Source organism: Oncorhynchus mykiss, chromosome 26 (assembly GCF_057628025.1).
Source record: "Oncorhynchus mykiss isolate SJ-2025 chromosome 26, ASM5762802v1, whole genome shotgun sequence".
Lineage (NCBI taxonomy): Eukaryota > Metazoa > Chordata > Actinopteri > Salmoniformes > Salmonidae > Oncorhynchus > Oncorhynchus mykiss.
In genome coordinates, this window is record NC_143047.1 from 24,835,963 (window position 1) to 24,852,177 (window position 16,215).

The 16,215-nt window shown below is 41.5% G+C and overlaps 2 protein-coding genes across 2 annotated transcripts in view; one reads left to right on the plus strand and one right to left on the minus strand.

Moving 5' to 3' along the window:
- Window positions 1-558: 558 nt before the first annotated feature.
- Window positions 559-15,189, minus strand: LOC100136595 (salmon calcitonin-Ia precursor; the record flags this gene model as incomplete). Its single annotated transcript, NM_001124587.1, is given in 5 exon segments — window positions 559-1,133; window positions 1,839-1,973; window positions 2,677-2,770; window positions 3,484-3,560; window positions 15,161-15,189. Coding segments are annotated over 3 exon segments (411 nt in total). The 3' UTR covers window positions 559-943.
- LOC110506679 (vitamin D 25-hydroxylase) overlaps window positions 12,148-16,215 on the plus strand; it is a 40,320-nt gene continuing 36,252 nt past the window's right edge. The window contains exons 1-3 of the mRNA XM_021586470.3: window positions 12,148-12,525; window positions 14,080-14,221; window positions 14,430-15,062. Coding sequence (XP_021442145.1) covers window positions 12,286-12,525; window positions 14,080-14,221; window positions 14,430-15,062 — 1,015 coding nt within the window. The 5' untranslated portion in view covers window positions 12,148-12,285. The remainder of the gene's footprint in view (window positions 12,526-14,079; window positions 14,222-14,429; window positions 15,063-16,215) is intronic.

Sequence of the window (16,215 nt, forward strand, 5' to 3'; positions counted from 1 at the left end):
GGGAAGAGAGAGGAGTGTAGAATGTTGTTATACCAAATCCCTGAGGCCTGTTGACACATTCACATAGGTGCTGTCATGGGGCTGTCTCTCCTTCGTCGTCCGAACGCCTTGGCGCCCACGTTGGTGGGGACGAAGTTACTGTTGCCCATTCCTCCTGATCTGTTCAGGAAGTCAGCCAGGCGGTGGGTGACACATGTGGCAGTATTGCACGCACGCTTCTGTGCTGTAACGCTGCTTTTAGGAAGAGAAAGGACTGGTCATACAAACCTCTACTAAATTCAGGATTTATTACAAAGATACAAATCTATGAATTACAATAAAAAGTACAAAGGTAATACATTACTGTTTGCTGGAGAAAATGTATAATATATATCATGAAATTGAAAATAAAGACATTCAGAGATCTAAACAATTAGTTATTCAACTTACCTCAAATGTATTGTGAATTTACGTTTACATAGCAAATAAACTGTGGCTTATATTGTTCAAACTGTTGTGAACTATTAAAGATGTTAAAAGGCTTTGTTTCATTTGAATAATTAAGATGGAAAATATGTTCTGGCATAAAAAAATATGTTTATTAAACAAGAACCCTAGTCACGGTTGAAAGAAGCATTGATTAAGATTTTTGTTTTGATTAACACTTTTAAATATTGTGAATGATCTGTATAGTAAAGGGATATCATACACCTTAAGATAGGGAAGTGAATCTAAATCATTATTCACTTTCTAAATCTAAAGGATTGGACTCTGCTTTGTACTTATATATTTTATTCTCTGTCAAAAAGGGGGATTTTAACTAAAGAAAAAGAGAGCAGGGACATTGCGGGACATCAAGGTTTCTCTGCAGTCGGTCAAGCAAGATTCACATGCATCAGCAATCATCAGGCTAGGCTGGAACAGAGGGGTCAGGTTAACTAGGGCTGATGGAGGGGAGGACCGCTCAGATTCCATCATATGAGTCTCCATAGCTTGCATAGCGGTTGCTCTCAGGCAAGCTGCGTTTCTTGCCAGGCGTGCCACTTCCCGTGTTGGTGCGGGGGTACGTCTGCAATTTGTGCAGCTCTTGTGACAGTTTGCCCAGCACACAGGTGCTGAGGTTGGAGCAACGCTTGGACATGGGTCTATCCAGGCTGTTAGAGAGAGAGACAAACATGCAGAAACAGGCTCATAGTAACCATGGCATGCAGATGCATCCTGCTGTTATCCACATGCTACAGTAATAACACTGTATTCCAACATCATGCATTTCAAAGTCAGTTTTTACTTGCATTTATATAAAAATAACAGTTTAAAGCCATGCTATCAAGTCCAACACAGGCAATTGAAAATAGTCTATAGCTACAATGACCTCAGTTACTTAGGCTCATGCGGCAATCCTGTTTATAGCGTCGTAGTTAAATTATAACAAACAGCACAACTGCTGTCATGCGTCCCATTTCTCTTGCACTAATTCCCATGCTTTCTTCCATTCTTTAGGGTTATTTATCATTTAGCATTCCTCAACAGGCTTTCTCATAAACAATGCTTAAATAATGAATACATTAAAATGAAGTGTTCCAAAAACCCATGCATAGATAACACAGAGAATATATGCTTTAACTCTAGATCTCCCTGTTGATGGTTGGGCGATGTCCATACCTCTGTCTTTAATAAATACCCATAGCTCTGACTGCTATAGGAGGCAGCAAAGGACTGGCCACATATTAGACATTTGGGGTTATATGTTTTCTTTAATAATAGGAACATGCGTCATCCATATAGTATATACCAAGTAAACCTAGAGAAAATGAATGTTATTAAAAACAAGTTGTGGAGATGAGGAGAACTGTACCTACCTATTTCCTTCATTGGCTTGTTGCTCCAGTTCCTCTGAAGTCATTTGAACAAACTCCTTGACGATGGCGTTGAGTAGCCTTCGGGCTTCATAGTCAGTTAGCGTGACTTGGTCTGTCATGGACTCTAAACCAGTTCTGAAAACACATAGGCAATTAGGTTGATCACTTGATGAACTGCACCAGCACTGGGTTAAAAATAGTATGACGTAGGTTATGTGAGTTTGCTCCAGCTAAAAGCCATTGACTCCTGCTTTAAGGGATACGAGCCAAACTCAAAACAATCTGCTAAAAGTGTTCCTTTTAGAAAGCTGACAGGTAGCCAACTTAGAGCTTTATGACTAAATCAATATTGTAGTAAGAACGGTGACCAGGGTCTCTCTATCCGGAATATTGAACACCCATGTATTCTACAACCACTTGGAAATATTCTACATGCAATAGCAATCATCTTAGCCTATTGCTGTGGCATTAAGTTGGATTGTTTCCATATGGATAGAAGTGGTTAGGAGGTTATACATAGCATGGCTTTATGAGTCACCGGATTGATTAGATTACGATATCGTAATCCAATTGGATCATTTTACTGAAAAGAGGGCATTTAATGTAACGTAATGTATGGATTTCTGTAATCACATCATGTTATCTGAAAACAAAATAATCTAAATTAGCATACATAAGATTTATGTGGCTGCCAAGATACCTCTTTAGAAAATTATCAATGAAATAACAGATGGCGTTTCCTTTTGGGATTGCTACAAATGAACATCTCTGTAGTCTATACATACATTTCAGTGACTGACTGGACATTGCAGTTTATAAAACATTCTTTGATCCTCACCTGGCTGGAGCTGCATGTGAGCTGTACATCTGACAAATGACCAGGAAATAGGCAATGAGGAGGGCAGAGAGCTTCATCATAACCATGGTCCCTGCTGTAAAACACATTACATCCACAACCACAGAAACTTGGCTTTAAAAACATTCACAATTCTCTCAAAGCAGAATGAAATAAGCATTTCATCAAAACAAACATTTTCGTATGTCCCTACACATGATGTATCGCATGTAAGCTCCATCCATCTCAGTTTCAGTTCAGTTTCTCACTGTTCTACTGGGAGTGAAGAAGATGCCCATCTCACTCTCCCTGTCCCAATGCATTCTCTTCCCTTCTGCGATGAGACAGTCCTACCAAAGTCCCTAGTTCCCTGCTATCAGAGTGAGCCATCTAGTCTCAGTGCTCCCCTCTAACTGAAGAGAAGGGCTGGGCTTGGAGACGCAGTACCAGACATTGAGGAGGAAGGCATTAGTGATACTATCTAGATTAGGAGTTGGAGCCCCAGCCAGCCAGCCAGCCAGTCATTGGGAGCCCATGCATTAGTGGAATGAGCTGTAGTCTAAACCCAGCTGTAGTTTAAACTCACAATCACCTCATCTACCCTTGAAAAGCCATCTGAACTGCATTTCTCAGCAGCATCTCACAGAGGGTCAACGGCATAGGCAAAGTTTATGCCATCTCATTCTGTCCCCTCTATCATCACTGGAACACATATTTAACAGAATATCTAATAGCCACAGAAATGACATCCCATCCATGCTAACCCAATGCATCATGTACACAGAAAAGTGGTTGAAATTCTCTGCTTACCGTGATTGGTTGTTTTCGTGGACGAAGATGGAATGAGTTGAGGTACTTCAAGCTTTAGACCAACTTGTGAATCTGTTGCACCCTGCTACAATGCCCTGTCTTATATATCTACCACTTGGGTTTCTGTACTGACTAAGAAGTTGTTTAATTATCTAATTTTAGCCAATCAGAGCGTTCAGCCCCATCCACTAGCCAATCAGGTACCGTCCAGCGGTTACGAGAAACCAGTAAAGACGATAGAACACAAATGACGTCATCGTTCTGTCACAAAATGCTCCATTCACAAAAATCGGCCAGTCATTTGCACCATTTGATATCATAATTTCCATTGAGGACAGGGCCAAATCAGACTGGCAGATACTGAAATCGTCCCAAAATAGTTATAAATATTTTAAAGGTCCCAACAATGTTCCATTGCTTTATGTTTTTGAGGAATCAAGAGAATAAGACATCCTTGTTGGACTTGCTGGCAGAGCCACCTACTGTACAAACAGACACATTGCAGCTCTCCAACTCCTGAGACACATTTGTTGTGTTTGTTTCAATGTTAAAGAATGAGACTGGGAACACTACTACATCGTGCTTTGTTTTCCCAACTCCGGTCCTCCAGTTACCAAACAGCACACATTTTTGTTGTAGCCCCGGACAAAAACACCTGATTCAACTTGTCAAGGGCTTGATGATTAGTTGACAAGTAGAATCAGGTGTGCTTGTTCTGGGCCACAACAAGAATATATACTGTTGGGGGTACTCGAGGACTGGAGATGGGAAACGCTGTACTACAGAATTATCAGGCAACGATCATGTGTTGTTATATTAATTTAAAATATACATGTTTGGGTTATTTGATAACAACTGTTATAATATTTTAATTGATGATATTGAAACATAATTGTTGAGTTGGTCAGGCTGCTTAATTTTGATTACCAGAATTACAAGATTATCAGAATATACAGCATTCTTAGGGCTTTTCTACATCCAAAAATGGATGACGTGTAACATTTTAGACATGATAAATTCAAAGATGTTGGCAGTTTAAACTAGCTCTGTGAAATGCTTGGGCATTAGTCTTGTGGTATTTTTTGGAACAATGACATAGTTAATACTTCATATTCCATAATCAATCAAATTTCAATCAAATTTATTTTATATAGCCCTTCGTACATCGGCTGATATCTCAAAGTGCTGTACATAAACCCAGCCTAAAACCCCAAACAGCAAGCAATGCAGGTGTAGAAGCACGGCGGCTAGGAAAAACTCCCTAGAAAGGCCAAAACCTAGGAAGAAACCTAGAGAGGAACCAGGCTATGTGGGGTGGCCAGTCCTCTTCTGGCTGTGCCGGGTGGAGATTATAACAAAACATGGTCAAGATGTTCAAATGTTCATAAATGACCAGCATGGTCGAATAATAATAAGGCAGAATAGTTGAAACTGGAGCAGCAGCTCCCATCCCATCAATTCCCATCCCCTTCTCCATACATTACACTACTGACTCCTCATTGAACTGCTCTTTTCAGGGAATCGATGGTGTGGCTGACAATAGTCGGCCCAATTTCTCAGACCCAATTACAGAGCTGTTGGTCTCTGGGCATCATCTTGTTCCCCTTACTTTACATTATTGGGTAAGGTATCGTAAAGCATCCTGCCCAAGAGTCTTCTTTTGCGTCACGGAGGAACCCCATTAGTGTGGATGAGGCTTTTAGTGCTATTGAACAGAGTGCCGGGCCTATGACGGAGCCACTAAATCAGGGAAATTGGACAGAGCCAGGGTCCACCCCCCTCGGTGCTCCCGGAGACAGCGGAAACTGCGGTTGTGTAGGCGTACAGGCTTGCCTGACTATAATTAATTGCCACTCCAGAATAAAGGCCTAACTATATGTGAACAGATGCAGCATGACCACATATCTATGGATTATCTCAGTCCCTACCTCAACTTTCTGTTCCCCGTTTCTAACTTTCAATTCAATACAGTAACCTTTCCAATCTATTTTGGTCAGAGTATCTCACGGTGCATCAACCTGGTGTAAATTATATCAGGAGACAGATAATCATTGTCTTATCGGAACAGAGAGGGAGGGAACACTGACATGTGACATGATGCACTGTACTGTAAATAAGCTTAGCTGTATCTATTGAAAGGGTGTTGAGATGACAGAAACACATTCATTACGCCTCCCAAATCAATACCACACTATGGTATTGGAATACAATATCAATGCCAAATTAGGAAAGATAATTTCAATGTCAAAGAACGAGTGTATCATATGTGTCTGAATGCAAACATTAATGGCACTCAATGTTTGACTATGTTTGATTACATGGAATAAAGACTGGAGACTGACACAAGCTTCCGCCACTTGATGCTCTCCATTGAAGGCTTGACCACCTGGAGACTGTGGTGACACAGGGATTACAGACTTAAACATGTACACTTGACTTGGCTGTCCTGTCAGGGCCTCGCTAGGGAATTGGATGGATGTTATCTAGAATCCACTTTGAAATGCAACTTACCTCATCTCTGGCGGAAGCAACAAAGTTTGCACTGTGCATCCTTGCTGGGACATTAAGGAAATGAGATGTAATCACAGAGCCTAGGTTACCCATCAATCAGAGCTCTTCTGTTCTGTGTGATCACACTGCAGGATACTGCCACCTCTCTGACCTGGCCTGGCCATGGCAGCTCTCTCTGCATGGGGCTGGGCAGGCTCTCTTCTCCTGTGGCATAATGAGGAGAACCCAGTTAAAGGCCGATGCTAAAATTATACTTGTGAGAACCAAACAGCAGATTTTTATATTTGTATTAATAATATTTAGATTTATGAAATTACATTATTGTTTGTGTCATTGTGAGTCATGGGTGCATATTCCTATGGGGGTAGCTGACTAGAGCTGGTAATATAATAATATATAATAATAACAGACGACAATAGAAGACAATGGAACATAACATAATAAAATAGAATACAATAGAAGACAACATAATATAACAGAAGACATTATACAACGGGTGGGCCTAATCCTGAATGCTGATAACCGCTAAATCTATAACGTTAACTATTTACTCGGTTCCACCTGACTGCACAATCCACTGTCTCATCAGCCCAGCCAAGCAATTAATAAACTTGATCTCCACTATAAAAAGCATCTAGACATTTTCTCATATTTCTTTTAGACTAACATTTCGTTTTCAACAGCGGAGAGTTGAATAAATCTTGCTGTCTGTCTCTCCAACATTTGCAATATTGTTTCAATATTCAAATTAGTTTATTACTATTGCACAGCAAATGCAGCTACTGTGCTGTTATTCGACTGGGTAACGTCTTTAGCGACGAAACCGATAGAACAAAAGCCGGTTTGGGGAGCAACCGTAGATTTGTGTAGGGACTATATCTTGTGGAAGCATGAAATTGTATGAAAATATAAGCCAGTGTTTGGAGGATATGCAAACAGTGCCAATATATCGACCAAACACCGGCTTCAAGAGCATTATCACTTTTATACAACGGGTTACCAACATATTCAAATAACGATTGACATATAAAAAATAAATAATAATTATTATTATTATTTATTTATTCATACTATTTCATCCTTCCACAAGATATAGTCCCGACACATACCTAGGGTTGCTACCCAAGCCGGCTGGTTGTTCGTTCTATTGGTTCGGTTGCCAGAGACCTGACGCAAGCGTTCAGTGTTTTTGTTCAGTATCTATGGACGTGACCCAGTAGTTTGTTCCATTGCCGTTCTGGCTTGCTTGCTAGCTAGACAACTACGGCTAACTTACAGTCACGTCAAAAATAATAACAACAGTAGCTGCATTTGCATTTGTTTAAGCTCTTTTCGAGTGACATTTATTTGGATACATCCATAACACTGAGCTAATGAGGTGTGATTTCGCTTGACATGTTAGCCAACAACACAGCTAACACAATCACTTCAAACACTGAAGCTGTAAAGACCGCACATTAGCTGCACTTTGTTTAGTTTCACCTATTTTCAATTAACATTTATTTGTATATATCCATAAAAATGATGCCAGGCTGATTCCTGATTTCAACTGGCTGAGAAACGCTGACTACCTACCTGTCTGCTCCCGACCCCTACACGTTCATTACTATGGGACAGCTGGAGATTGAATTTTAATATTTAAACAATGTTGCAAGATAGTAAGGTTTGTAGAAATCTATGCTGTTGAAAACTAAATTATGGTCTAAAAGAAATGTGAGATAATGTCTAGATGCTTTTTATAGTGGAGATCAAGTTTATAACTTGCCTGGCTGGGCTGAAGAGACAGTGGATTGTACAGAGTAAATAGGCATTTGAATGTCATAGGTTTATTGGTAATTTATGGAATAGACACTGGCTGGAATGCGCTTTTAACCAATCAGTATTCAGGATTAGACCCACCATTGTATAAGTGGGATTATAAACTGGTTGGTTCGAGCCTGAATGCTGATTGGCTGAAAGCTGTGGTATATCAGACCGTATACCATTTGTATGACAAAACATTTATTTTTACTGCTCTAATTACACCGGTAACCAGTTTTTAATATCAATAAGGCACCTCAGGGTTTTGTGATAAACGGCCAATATATCACGGCTAAGGGCTGTGTCCTAGCACTCTGCGTTTCGTTGTGCGTAAGAACAGCCCTTAGCCGTAGTATATTGGCCATACACCACACCCTCTCTGGCCTTATTGCTTAATTATAAATTGGGTGGTTCGAGCCCTGAATGCTGATTAGCTGACAGCTGTGGTATATCAGACTGTATACCAGGGGATGACAAAACCTTTATTTTTACTGCTAATTACGTTGGTAACCCATTTATGATAGCAATAAGGCACCTCGGGGGTTTGTGGTATATCAAATCAAATCAAATGTTATTTGTCACATACAAGTGTTTAGCAGATGTTATTGCGGGTGTAGCGAAATGCTTGTAGTGTGGTATATGGCCAATATATCACGGCTAAGGGCTGTATCCAGGCCCCCTGCGTTGCGTCGCACTTAAGAACAGTCCTTAGCTGTGGTATATTGGCCACATACCACACCTCCTCGTGCCTTATTGCTTAAATAGATAACAATGACAAGTCATCTGGAGAAAACGATCTCAGAATGAGTTTCTTTTTTACACCTAAGTAGCTGCAGTAAATTACAAAACTTAAGGTTGCTGATGTATATAATGGTTGATGAGGTTATATTTAAACATCTGTTAAAAATATGCTTGAACAAAACATGTCAACATACTTGATGTTGTGCCTACAGTATTCAAGTAGTAAGGCTGATTTCCAGTAAGCACAAGGTCTGTTGGTCTGCCCTTCCCAGCACAGTCACAAGTGGACATTTCCATTCAACAGTGAGAACAACTTAATTCAATGATGTCTTTGATTGATGTGTAAAATGCTTCCTGGACAGTTTGTTGTATCTGAGGGGCTGGCAGGAAGTAGAAAAGCAGTTCCTTGAATGTCCTCATTAAGTAGCGATAACAAATCCAAATCATTGGGCGAGGTCTGGGGAGACCAGTTTTTTACATTTGGAGAAAAAAATAAGCATCTCTGCCAGCTGCCTCGGCAAGAAGGAATGTCTGGCTGGGTAAATAGACATCACTGGTACTAATGAGGAGCAAGTCACCACACACTGAGTGGACAGGCAGTCGATACAGAGGACCTCCAGAATCAACGGGCACACTACTATTTGATCCAGAATTGGGCCCATATTCATAAAGCTGGCATGCTTTATGAATATGAGCCCAAATCTGGATCAAAGGGTCGTTATTGACATAGACAGGAGGTACCTGATTCTGGATCGGCACTCCTGTCTATGAGATGCTTTATAAATACAGGGCCAGATCTGTGTTTAGGTGTGTGATTAGTGAACAGGCACAGCTTAATTAATGATCCCATGTTTCATTTCCTTAATTTCTGCCAGTAGCCTATGAACAGAGCATAAAGGTGAGTCAAATCAAACCAGGTAAACTACAACTGGAAGAGGAAAGTTTGTGTAGCATAATGCATGAGAGGATAACTCTATAAGAGGGTTTCAATTATTCGCATGCTATGATGACTGTGACAACCCTGAACCAGTCCTTTCCTGTCTGATGCCACCAGGGAGTGATGTTCTGAATCCACCTCAGACACTGTGCTTCTTTACAAATGGCACCATTATTCCATATATAGTGCACTACTTTTAACCAGAGCCCTGATCAAAAGTAGTGCACTATAATAGGAATAGGGTGCCATTTGGGATGTAGCCTGTGTTTCCTTTAGCCATCACAATAGCGCCATGGTGGTTGCAGGAAGGTTGCAGGAAGGTTTTCGTATATGTTCTAGACCCAGACAGACCCTTTCACAACCTCTACTGCTATCTGCAGGGCCTAAGACACACTACTGGAGAAATGTGTGGTATTTCATTGAAATGGCTGAGTAGGCTTTCCTTCCACACCCCAACGTGACCTGTTGGAGACTTGCAGTGGTGGAAAAAGTACCCAATTGTCATACTTGAGTAAAAGTAAAGATACCTTCATAGAAAGTTACTCAAGTAAAAGTGAAAGTCACTCAGTAAAATACTACTTGGGTAAGTATCAATAGTTAATGTAATTGCTAAAATATACTTATGTCTCAAAAGTAGAAGTAAAAGTATAAATCATTTCAAATTCCTTATATTAAGCAAAGCAGACGGCACCATTTTTAAATGTATTTTTAAACGTACGGATACCCGCGGGGATGGCCAACACTCACACATTATTTACGAAAGATGCATTTGTGTTTAGTGAGTCCGCCAGACCATAGGGAGTAGGGATGACCACATGTTCTCTTGATAAGTGGGTAAATTAGAAAAATGTTCTGTCCTGCTAAGCGTTCAAAATGTAACGAGTACTTTGGGTTGTCAGGGAAAATGTATGGGGTAAAAAGTACAATATTTTCTTTAATAATGTAATGTAGTAAAAGTTGTCAAAAATATAAATAGTAATGTAAACTACAAATACCCAAAACAACTACTTAAGTAGTACTTGAAAGTATTTTTACTTAATTACTCTACACCACTGGAGATGTCCTCAGGTTCTCTCGATGCTCTCTCGATGCTCCTCGATGCTGTGACAAGGTTCATTATAGTGCATCAAGCCACTCAGGAGGTTAATGTAGGAAGAAATGTGCCATATAGCACGAGCATTGCTATTGTAATAATTTGTGATTGTTTTACATGATATGACAGAGACATTCTACACATTTGCTTGCAAGTTGCAAGTTGTTTGCTTTAATGACTGACACTAAAGTGGGACACATGGGGAAATACTCTTAATACTCTTATTGTAATACTCTTAATGTACAACCCAGACTACATACAGGTGCTGGTTTAGCCTACCAAAAGAAATACAGCCCAGACAGAATGGCACAATTGTAAAGAAAGTGATTGATCTATTCTTGTATCCTACTGATTGTAGGGTGTTCCAACAACACAGTATAGGGCAAAGTTTATATCCTAATACAACAACACTGTATAGGACGAAGTATATATCTTAATGCAACAACACAGTATAGGGTGAAGTGTATATCCTAATGCAACAACACAGTATAGGGTGAACTACAGTATATATCCTAATGCACATGTTTTACCCCATGACCTAGGTCTTTTAAAATTGTGTTATAGGTTAGGCCTATGTGTTATAACTGTTATAACTGTGTTATATCACATGAATTTGAAATAAATATTGTATTTTATTATTATACAGCATTAGGCTATGAGTTATAGAAATAGCTCTCTTGAATCAATCAAACATGAACCTTGCTTTGGCTGCACAATGCAATTTGTCTAGATATAAGACACTCACATAGAAAGTATGACATGACAATGGGATCAGCCAATTTGAACTCAGGGGTAGACGTAACACAGTAAATAAAAAAATCCGTATTCCAAGACACACAAATTAGTATGATATGTTAGGTTTGGTATGGTATCTATTAATTTGTGACTCTCCATCATCCATTTCATATGATATGTTACGAATTACAATTCGTATGATATGTTACGAATTGCAATTCATACAGTATGTTACGAATTTGCAATACGTATGGCATGTTATGAATTCCAACTTGTTGTGGATAACTTTAGCTAGGTGGCTAATGCCAACGTTAGGGTTATGAGTTAGGTTAAAGCTTAGGGTTAAGGGGAAGGGTTAGCTAACATGCTAGTTGAAAAGTAGCTAAAAAGTAGTAAGTAGTTGCAAAGTTGCTAATTATCTACTCTGACTTTTGTTTTTGCCTTAAGTAAAATTCTGGATTATGTAACCATAACAAATTTAATATATCATGCTGTTTTGAGTGTCCCGGGGGTTTCGTTTACTATGATATGTCTAGTCTATGAGACCAAGCTGGATCCGCGGTGACGAAATAAAGCTTTTAAATTACCAATTTGATCTGTGTGGTGCCAGCTGGCCGGCAAGTTATGCTGCATGTCAACAAATGGTCAGAAATCATCATTGGGAAATCAAATCCTCAGAAATAGCAGAATCACGATTTGTTGATTGCTAGAATTGATCGAAGGCTGATCAAAGTTCATCGATAGTCATTACAGCTAAACTTCCAGCCAATCTTTGCCTTGTGGAGGGAGAAGCATCCTATTGGGTAGAGGCAGGGAATAGAAACATGTGCAAGATGATATAGCCTACATAACTATTTTCCTTGTAGAGGGAGAAGCATCCTATTGGGTAGAGGCAGGGAATATAAACATGTGCAAGATGATATAGCCTACATAACTCTTTCACAGAGGAGAGCTTAGTCCAGAAAGCAAAGTTAGAGATAGAAAAATGGTATTAAATCAGTTATCATCTCTAGTCTCAGAATTGTCGCATGGACAGGCTTTCTTAGGTCTGTGTAGTTTATTTATTTCCCTTATTGTTATTTTGCTGATCCGACAGCTTGTGAAGCAGAGGAGACCCCGAGGATTCCCTCCTGGACCGTCACCTATCCCTGTCATAGGGAACATTATGTCTCTAGCAACAGAACCGCACGTCTTTATGAAGAAACAGAGTGAAATCCATGGGCAGGTACGGCACTTAAATTATTATGTCAAAGTGGCTTGACTAAACCTAGGCATTTTTTTGTGTTGGCTACTTGTGTGCACCCCCATGTAGGCTAGTCTTCTTTTGCTCAAACCGGTTTAACTCTTGCGGTTTAGCCTGTTGAGTGTTCATTTATTAATTTTGCATTACAATAGATGTATTTTATATAGCGCTTTTCATTCCAGAACAGAATCTCAAAGTCGCTTTAATTTCACTGGTGAAAAAACTGTGCGAAATAAAATTTGTAATGGGGCGGCAGGTAGCCTAGTGGCTAGAGCATTGGGCCAGTGACCGAAAGGTTGCTGGATCGAATCCCGAGTTGACAAGGTAAAAATCTGTCGTTCTGTACCTGAACAAGGCAGTTAACCCACTGTCCCCCGGTAGGCAGTCATAGTAAATAAGAAGTTGATTTTAACTGGCTTGCCATGTTAAATCTAGGTAAAAAATAATAATCTGGAACACACACATACCATAATTCCTAAGTGTGTCAAAGGTTAGTTAGGGTGGACGCTCAATTCTTGACCCTATGTTTTGCGTCAGCCTATAAAAAAGCTCAGAAAACTGAACAAAAGAGGCTCACTATTCGCAAATTTATGGCAGGCTCCAGCTGCGCTAGCAGGGTTTCTAAAAAATGGCGAATGTCCGCTTAGTCAGCATGCCTCGGCAAATAGAGTGAGGGCTACTTTCCTATCTTTGGACTAGCCTAATAAACTCAGCAAAAAAAAACGTACTCAGTGAAGAGCACTTTTTGCCAGTCCTGTCTGGTCCAGTGACAGTTGGTTTGTGCCCATAGGCGACATTGTTGCCGGCAATGTCTGGTGAGGACCTGCCTTACAACAGGCCTACAAGCCCTCAGTCCAGCCTCTCTCAGCCTATTGCGAACAGTCTGAGCACTGATGGAGGGATTGTGCGTTCCTGGTGTAATGCCATTCTGTACCTGTCCCGCAGGTGTGATGTTTGGATGTACCACCGATCCTGTTATCAGCTGTCTGTCCTGTCTCCCTGTAGCGCTGTCTTAGGCGTCTCACAGTATGGACAATGCAATTTATTGCCCTGGCCACATCTGCAGTCCTCATGCCTCCTTGCAGCATGCCTAAGGCACGTTCACGCAGATGAGAAGGGACCCTGGGCATCTTTCTTTTGGTGTTTTTCAGAGTCAGCAGAAAGGCCTCTTTAGTGTCCTAAGTTTTCATAACTGACCTTAATTGCCTACCATCTGTAAGCTGTTACTTAACGACTGTTCCACAGGTGCATGTTCATGAATTGTTTATGGTTCATTGAACAAGCATGGGAAACAGTGTTTAAAATCTTTACAAAGAAGATCTGTGAAGCTATTTGGATTTTTACTAATTATCTTTGAAAGACAGGGTCCTGAAAAAGGGATGTTTCTTTTTTTGCTGATTTTAGATCATTTGCAGTTTAGATGTTATGTCATACTGGACTATAGTCTACTTTTTTTTAAATCCAAAATTAAACATATTTAGGGAAATATATGGCATATTATTTTGGATGTCTATTTATTCAAGTATTTTATCTCAGATTTTCAGTCTTGATTTGGGAGGCTACTCAGCAGTGGTTCTGAATGGATATGATGCCATCAGAGAATGCCTGTACCACCAGGCTGATGTCTTTTCTGACCGGCCATCTCTGCCTTTATTTATGAAAATGACCAAAATGGGAGGTAAGAAAGTCAGTTATAATGTATTCTGAATATGGACATTATGACATTGTTATATTGTTATTAGTTATTATATGCAAATACAAGCTTGGTGTTATCGAACTCTAGGCTATTTGATGGTATTGAGATGAAAATAGGTCCACCTATCCTGAGAATAATATTTAGTATCTTCACACATACTCAGAACTAATCTCAATATCTTCCTTCTCAGGACTTCTGAATGCTAAATTTGGCAACGGATGGATTGAACATCGTCAACTGGCCAGCAACTCCTTTCGTTACTTTGGAAGTTTTCAAATGCCCCTCGACCAGAAGATCTTGGAAGAGTGCATGTTTTTCGTGGATGCAATCGACGAACACAAAGGGAAACCCTTTAACCCAAAGCACCTGGTGACCAATGCTGTGTCCAACATCACCAACCTCATCATCTTCGGCGAGCGTTTCACGTACGACAACTGTGACTTCCAGCACATGATCGAGATCTTCAGTGAGAATGTGGAGCTGGCCGTCAGTGGCTGGGCCTTCCTTTATAACGCCTTCCCATGGATCGAGTACCTCCCCTTCGGAAAGCACCAGAAGCTGTTCCGCAACGCAGCCAAGGTCTACAACTTCCTGGAGCAGATCATCAGGCGCTTCTCGAAGGGCAGAGTGTGCAACTTCCCGCGCCACTACATCGATGACTATCTGAACAAGTTGGACAAGAGTGCTGGCGACTTGGGCACCCCGTATTCCAGGGAGAACCTAATCTACTCTGTGGGCGAGCTCATCATCGCAGGCACGGAGACCACCACCAACACCCTACGCTGGGCTATGCTCTACATGGCCCTCTACCCCAACATTCAAGGTCAGTGTGCTGCCTTATAGCACAGTAGGCCTCAGCATCAAGTCCTCTGCCTTGTCCACACTCGGGCCTCATAGCACCCTGCCTTGTACTTACTCAGGCCTCATAGCACCCTGCTCTGTCCTCATTCAGGCCTCATAGCACCCTGCCTTGTCCTTACTCAGGCCTCATAGCACCCTGCCTTGTCCTCATAGCACCCTGCCTTGTCCTTACTCAGGCCTCATAGCACCCTGCCTTGTCCTTACTCAGGCCTCATAGCACCCTGCCTTGTCCTTACTCAGGTCTCATAGCACCCTGCCTTGTCCTCATTCAGGCCTCATAGCACCCTGCCTTGTCCTTACTCAGGCCTCATAGCACCCTGCCTTGTCCTTACTCAGGCCTCATAGCACCCTACCTTGTCCTTACTCAGGTCTCATAGCACCCTGCCTTGTCCTTATTCAGGCCTCATAGCACCCTGCCTTGTCCTTACTCAGGTCTCATAGCACCCTGCCCTGTCCTCACTCAGGCCTCATAGCACCCTGCCTTGTCCTTACTCAGGCCTCATAGTACCCTGCCTTGTCCTTACTCAGGCCTCATAGCACCCTGCCTTGTCCTTACTCAGGTCTCATAGCACCCTGCCCTGTCCTCACTCAGGCCTCATAGCACCCTGCCTTGTCCTTACTCAGGCCTCATAGCACCCTGCCTTGTCCTTACTCAGGCCTCATAGCACCCTGCCTTGTCCTTACTCAGGCCTCATAGCACCCTGCCCTGTCCTCATTCAGGCCTCATAGCACCCTGCTTTGTCCTTACTCAGGCCTCATAGCACCCTGCTTTGTCCTTACTCAGGCCTCATAGCACCCTGCCTTGTCCTTACTCAGGTCTCATAGCACACTGCCTTGTCCTTACTCGGGTCTCATAGCACCCTGCCCTGTCCTCACTCAGGCCTCATAGCACCCTGCCTTGTCCTTACTCAGGCCTCATAGCACCCTGCCTTGTCCTTACTCAGGTCTTATAGCACCCTGCCCTGTCCTCACTCAGGCCTCATAGCACCCTGCCTTGTCCTTACTCAGGCCTCATAGCACCCTGCCTTGTCCTTACTCAGGTCTCATAGCACCCTGCCCTGTCCTCACTCAGGCCTCATAGCACCCTGCCTTGTCCTTACTCAGGTCTCATCATG